Source organism: Gavialis gangeticus, unplaced genomic scaffold (genome assembly GCF_001723915.1).
Source record: "Gavialis gangeticus isolate Ggan-Ray unplaced genomic scaffold, GavGan_comp1, whole genome shotgun sequence".
Lineage (NCBI taxonomy): Eukaryota > Metazoa > Chordata > Crocodylia > Gavialidae > Gavialis > Gavialis gangeticus.
In genome coordinates, this window is record NW_017729026.1 from 33772387 (window position 1) to 33779415 (window position 7029).

The 7029-nt window shown below is 41.0% G+C and overlaps 1 protein-coding gene across 3 annotated transcripts in view; it reads left to right on the top strand.

Moving 5' to 3' along the window:
* The window catches only part of HACE1 (HECT domain and ankyrin repeat containing E3 ubiquitin protein ligase 1), a 97342-nt gene that overhangs the window by 39237 nt on the left and 51076 nt on the right, over positions 1-7029 (top strand). For 2 of the 3 annotated variants that reach the window (XM_019520160.1, XM_019520161.1), the window contains 2 exons: positions 528-768; positions 1952-1957. In XM_019520160.1, the coding sequence (XP_019375705.1) occupies positions 528-768; positions 1952-1957 (247 nt within the window). The remainder of the gene's footprint in view (positions 1-527; positions 769-1951; positions 1958-7029) is intronic. The other variant, XM_019520162.1, reaches the window with a different exon arrangement.

Below are 7029 nucleotides of genomic sequence, written 5' to 3' on the forward strand. Positions count from 1 at the left end.
AGGTGGTTCAAGCACCTACATTGAACACCTTCAAGAGCAAATTGGATGCTTATCTTGCTGGGATCCTATGACCCCAGCTGACTTCCTGCTCTTTGGGCGGGGGGCTGGACTCGATCTTCCAAGGTCCCTTCCAGCCCTAATGTCTATGAAATGTATGGTTAGTGGTGTTTCAAGGCCTTGTTGTAGGACTACTTCTCTATTGTCTACAAATTTAATTTCTTATGATTCATTAGAGATGAACACAAAAGAACTTCTGTTTGCTATTTTGCATTCAATTGCTCATGCTAAATATGTGTAGACCTGTGCAATAAAGCCTATAACATGTGTGCTTAATCTTGTGGGTGGGTGGGTGGAAAATGGGTATATTCATGTTTGTTAGGCACATGGTTTTTTTTCTTACCCATGTACATCAGAGAGATGTAACCTTTGGTGATCTGAATCATAACATTTTAAAAAAAGTGTCTTTTAAATAGTATCATTTAAAAAAAAATTGAAAGAATACTTAAATATTCCATTTTTTCCCCCAGCTTGTCAAGTAATTATGAAGCTCAAATGAAGAGTCTCTTAAGGATCGTGAGGATATTTTGTCATGTCTTTCGCATTGGCCCATCCTCTCCCAATAATGGAAATGACATGGGCTACAATGGAAATAAAACTCCAAGAAGTCAGGTGTTCAAGGTCAGAAAAGTATATGATTTTGTTAGGAAGATAGACGTGAAAGTGATAACTTTCACAAAGCATTTATTCATTAATCAGACATCTCATGAAGTAAGTTTGTTTGATTACACTACTCATTTTTAAGTTAGCTGTACCTCTTTGCTTTTTGTGTAATGATTTTTACATGAGCTCTATTTAACCATGGCTTACTACATCTCATTTCGTTCTTCTTGTTCTTTATGTTCTCTAATATGTCATTTTATACGGCATATAAATGCTTTGATACCTTGGCTTTAGCAAGACTTCGATATGGTCTCCTGCAATGTTCTCTTAAGCAACCTATGGAAGTATGGGTTGGATGAATGGACTGTAAGAGGGAACGGCTGGATTGACTAGTTGCCAGCCTTAGTGCTCTAGGGTTCGGTCATGTGGCCAGTTTTGTTCAATGTCTTCATCAGTGATCAGGAAGGTGGGATGGAGTGCAGCCTTAACAAGTTTGTGGTTGACACCAAGCTGGGTGGAATAGCAGATATGCTGAAGGGTAGGGCAAGCATTCAGAGCGACCTAGACAAATTGGAGGATTGGACCAAAACAAATCTCACGAAGTTCAATAAGGTCAAGTACAAAGTCCTGCACTTAGGACGGAACAATCCCATGCACTGGTTGAGGCTGGGACTGACTGGCTAAGAGCAGCTCTGCAGAAAAGGACCCAGGGGTTACAGTGGACAGTAAGCTGAATATGAGCCAACAGTGTGTCCTTATTGAGAAGCAGGCTAAGGGCAAAGTGGACTGCATTAATAGGAGCATTGTCAGCAGATTGAGGGAAGAGTTTCTTCCCCTCTATTTGGCACTGGTGAGGCCAAATAGTTTTGGGCCCCCTACTACAGAAAGGATGTAGACAAATTGAAGAGTCCAGCAGAGCAACAAAAATGGTTAGAGGGCTGGGGTCCATTACTTATGAGGAGAGGCTGAGGGAACTTGTTTAATTTGGAGAGGAAAAGAGGGAGAGGGGATTTAATAGCAGCCTTTAACTACCTGAAGGATGGTTGCAAAGAGGATAGAACTAGACTGTTCCCAGTAGTGGAAGATAACAGAACAAGGAGTAATGGTCTCATGTGGCAGCAAGGGAAGTTTAGGTTAGATATTAGGAAAAACTTCCTCATGCAGTGTGTCGTAAAGCACTAGAACAGGTTACCCAGAGAGGTGGTGGAATCTCTGTCCTTAGAAATTTTTAAGACCCAGCTAAACAAAGCCTTGGCCGGGATGATCTAGTTGGGGATAATCCTGCTTTGAGCAGGGAGTTGGCCTAGATGTCCTCCTGAGGTCCTTTCCAGCTCAAGTTTTCTATGATTCTATAATTACCAAGCTATGTTTGTGAAATAATTGCTTTTCTTTCTGTTTTTAGTAGTATTTCTGAGTATTCTCAGTGTTCTAAAACAGAGCTTCTAGGTGACTGGGTGCCACATTCCCCTGAATCCATAGTAAAGGCTGCACCAGTGTGGTGGGGACCATGGGTTTTGGGGCTACAGATTAACCCCTTGCAGGCCTCTTGTGGCCTGTGGGCTGACAGTTGGACAGCCATGCTCTAAAACTAAGAAGCCTTCTCCTGTTCCTTCCTGCCTCCTTTCTTCCCTGTTGCACTTCTTGCCTAGGAAGCTTCCCATTGCACTGCCTTCCTGGCCCCTCTGCTGTACCACATGCCTCCCTGCTGCTGCCCACCCACTGTACCAGGCACTCCCCTCTCTGCTGCTCCCTATATCTCCCCACTGCACTGTGCACCCCAACTCATTCTTAGCCCTTCTGAAGCAAGCTTCCCTACACTCACCACTTGGGCACTCTTGGCCACAGGCTCCCTGGAGACTGCTATGCTGTACTGCCCTGCTCCCTGGAGCAGGGGTAGGAGGAGGAAGGGAAAGCCAGAGGGATGGGGAGCCTGGAGCTCCTGTCTGCTGCTACAGCTGCAACAGTAGAGGGCAACAGCAGCTGTGTGGGAACCCAGGGCTACAGATTAACCCCTTGCAGGCCTCTTGTGGCCTGTGGACTGGCAGTTGGACAGCCATGCTCTAAAACTAAGAAACATGATAGATTCAGTATCTGTAACTCTAAATTAATATTTTGAAGCAATTCAAGTTTTATTGTTTTATTTGATCTAACTTCTTGAAGTAGATGCAATTTTAAGTCAGTTTTTAATCTATGGGTTATTTTTACTTTAATCATTTTCCAGAGGCAGTATTATTTAAGAATATTAATATTCAATGAATTAAAATTTATTGTTTCACTGCTGCCTTTAAACCTTTGCTGTAGCTACTGGCTTGTAAAAAATTTCATCTTTGAAGGTATATTATTACACACATGCTACATGTATGATGGTTTGTTTTGTACAGCATTTCAATTTGCTGTTAACCCGATGCCTTCCTTTTAAAACAGCTGTTTAAAAAAAAAGTCTGTCAGTTGTATTTTCTTTCATGTGCATGTCATTTTAGCATTAAGTAGTGTATTTATGGTGTAAGATTAATACATTAACAGGGATACAGCAGTCCCAAAACTGGATATTCAGTCGCGCTTTGTAAGGGTTAAGTATTAGTTTATTTTATTTTGTTGAACAGCTTCTGCTGAAACAAGGAAAGAAATTGGATAGTTTAAGAAGATATTTCTTAGTAATATTTTAAAACCTGGTTTTCAAATAGGTTATTTAATTCTTGATAGTAATATAGTTAGAAGCAGGATGAATCATGACTGTTGTCATGAATTAAATCAACATTAAACCAAATTGTGTATATTTTAATTTTGCTTGACCTTTGTACTACTTTAAATTTTTGTTAATTGGTAACTACTAAACCACCTTGGTAGTTTTTACATTAAATTGGCAGCTTTTTACTAACCAAAAGGAGACAAACACTTATCCATGCACATCTGTTTAAGCAGCTAGAAAGACAATTTTTCAGGAACATTTTTAATTTTTACTTTTTTTAATGTTTGGAACTGAGAGTAGTACATGTCTTTTACTAGATGATCATTAATATTTTTACTTGTGATATTTTTCAGGCTGATTTGGATGGGAGACAGGCATTCATTTAAAATCCATAAATGCAGTGTTACAGAAATTGCTTATTAAATTTTTATTTAGCTTGATCTCCATCCTTTTTTCTTTATGGGCTGTGTTGGAAAATATGAGATTCTTTGTAAAAAGATTGCTAATGCAACTATACTCTCTTCTTCAGTTAAATCCTATTTCACTTGAATATTTTGATATGTAGCTGAATGTTGCTAAACATTTCATCCCACATTTGTTTCACACACTTAATTACCTCCCTTTTCAGCTAAGTGTAGTAGCAGTGTGTAATATGTAAGGCTTATATTACAGAATTGACAATATTTTCTGAAAGTACATTAATACATGCTTTATAAAGTATGTATGACTAATCTACACTTTCCAAAGAAATGACCAAAATATATTTAAGTAGGTGATATCATAGGTTTTTGATTAATTGACAGCACTGAATTTTCTTTTCTTTTTTTTTTTTTTTTTGCTTGGGGGTTTAATTGAATTTATCTGTAATTAAAATCTTAAGATTAGAAGGAACAATTCTTCCTTGAATTTTGCTTGGTCTCTTTAGTACTTTTAAGACTAGCTGACCTCCACTTTTTTCAAGGTGTTAAATATAAATTACAGGAAAGGGTTGAGTCTGCCCTAGCAAGAGAGAGGGCTGAATTAAAAATCCTGACTTGTATGTTGCAAACAGTGTCCCCCTTTTGGATTTGGAGTATTTGTGTTACTGGAGTCCCAAGAAACCTTTGGGTCCTCCTACGTATTGATTTTGACTCTTTCTTATCCTTAGCTTAAAATACTGCCATTGATCTTAGAGTTCGGTTCTAAGGGATAGAGGCCAAAATGTTCTGACTTTGTTACAGAAGTATTAGTAGTCTCTTAAGTAGTTGATTTGCAGACCAACTGGGGCTTTGCAAATACAAAACATAGAAGAGGAGGGAACAAATGCAAAGGACTTGAATGTTGTGCTCCTTTTAGGACCTGTGCAGAGCTTTTACCATGGGTGTTACAACAGCCTACCATATTCTTTTCAAGATTTGTTTTACAGCAGATACCTTCTTCATGGGATAAAGCAGTTAAGTGTCCTCTGGGAAAGGTAGTTGTAGAAACTTCTGTTTGGGAAAAACAGGTGTCTTATGCCATGTTGTATTTCACAGTCAATACAAACCATGTGTTGCTGTGTGCTGAAGTTGAGGACATAAATTTGATTGTTGGTGCCTAGGCTGTGCACCACTTTTTTCGTAGGCTAGTGGAAAGTGAAGGTGAATATATTTAATTGAAATATACACAACAGTGGGCTGTCTTTGGCATTTAATAACATTGATGCCTGACTCAAGGAAAGTTGTTTTTAGATAATATAACAAAGGGGAAAAGGAACCTTTCCTGAAATCAAATTAACCGTTAGAATAATTAAAAAAAAAAAATATGACAGCCTTCATTTGACAGTCAATATGACAGCCTTCAATATGACAGACAAAGCTAAGCAGGTACCTTAGCTTTGTCTTGGTTGAAGATGTCCAGACAGCTAACCTGCCTAGGCGTGCTCATTGATGCTAGAATAAAATATGGACAGCCTTGAATGAGGATGGCAGGAATATGTATATAAAATGCCAAGTTAAAAAGCTGTACTAGCAAAACAATAATTTAAACTGTCTAATCATGACATTGAGTACATCCCTTGAATTTAATTAAGATCCTGAGAGATATTGAGTTGAAAAATGGAAATAATTTAGTATGACAAGTCAGATGCGTATATCTAGAAGGCATGGTAGGAATTAAAAGAAGAGTCCTCAGACACCAGCAGAGAAAGGAGTCTCACAAGCTTAAAATCTGAAAAGTTTAGAGGAAGAGATGAGAAAAAAATAAAGGTATTCCAGGAAATGCCTGTCTGTCTTAGTCTTGGTGAATCTCTCTCTCTTCATACTTTTTTTGTACATTCAATACATCTTGTATTTAAATTAGAACCTTTGTTTACATTATGTTGTGGTAAAGTTTGATTGTGCATCTTTGTAGGGAAGCCAGCCTTTTTTGATCTTATGTCAGATGCAGCTGGGGAGAAAATGGTACCTATACTGGCACACTCAGCTGAGGTAACCCCAAAGAAGCACCATCCAGTTATTGGTGTGATAAGTAGGAAAACAAGAGGAAAAAGAGTAAGTTTTAGAAATGGAGTACTAAAAAAATTCAGGGGGGGAAATCTGAATTCTTTGAATACTCCTATAAAGAATGCTTTAAAGTGTGGGAATGACCTGATACATGTGATAACATGTTTGTATTCAAGAGGTGTCCATCGTTCAGTAGGAGTTCAATTCTCAAATCATAGTGTCTGTTAAGTAAACCCTCTATCAGCTTTTGAGGCCCAGCCTGGTCTTCTGTCAAACCTGTGCCAAATTTCTGTTGGAAAGTAACCTCTGTAATTTCTTGAGTATCAGGATACAGAATAAAGATTTAACATTCTAAAGGGGTAGACTTGTATTATGTGCTGTGCTCATAGCTGGAAGGATGTTTGTTCCCCATAGCTTGGTCAGACCAGTAGAACAGCCAGTCTTTAATGTTTATGGATAGCTGTTTGCATTTGAGATTACTATTAGAGGTGCACCAATACATCAGTCCAATATCGGATTGGTACCAACATAAAGAAAACTGGCTGTATTAGGTATTGGCCTGAGGGGGCTGATAATTTGGCTGATAAAATGCGCGTGCTGTGTGCAGCCGCAGTGCAGCACTCAGGCAGTGTGGAGAGCTGCCTCCAGGTGGTAAGTCCGGTGTGGTGGAAGGCGTGTGGGGTGGGGGGCAGATCAACGCCTCCCCGTGGTGAGGAAGGGGGCAGGCGCTGTCTGGGCAGGGTGGGTGTGTGGGGGGGCAGCTCCCACCACTGCTTGTACCCGGGGGGGTAGGGTGTGCCCCACCAGATCTGCGTGGGGTGGGGTAGGCTGCAGCTGGGGCTGCGTGGGGCTCTTCTCGGCGGGGGCTTGGCTTGGAGTGGGCTCCAGAAGCCCTGGGAGGATGCTGCATGCACCCCAAATTTCGCCTTCACTCCCGGTACTGCCGCAGCCAGCTGCCCGGGACAGCCCTGGCTCTTCCCAGCGTGTGGGTAGAGACAGGTCATTGAGCTGGAGCAGTGTTGGGTGGTTGGCAGTGCTGGGAGCTGAGCTGCAGTGAAATTTGGGGTAGATGTAGAATCTTCCCACCACCGCTGCAGCCTGCCCTGCCCTTCGCAGTTCTGGGGGCACCCCCTCCATGCCCTCCCAAGCCGCAGCTCTGCTGCTGCTGCCCCACCTGGGCAGTGCCTGCTCCCTCCCTCACTGTGGGGGGGGGGGGGG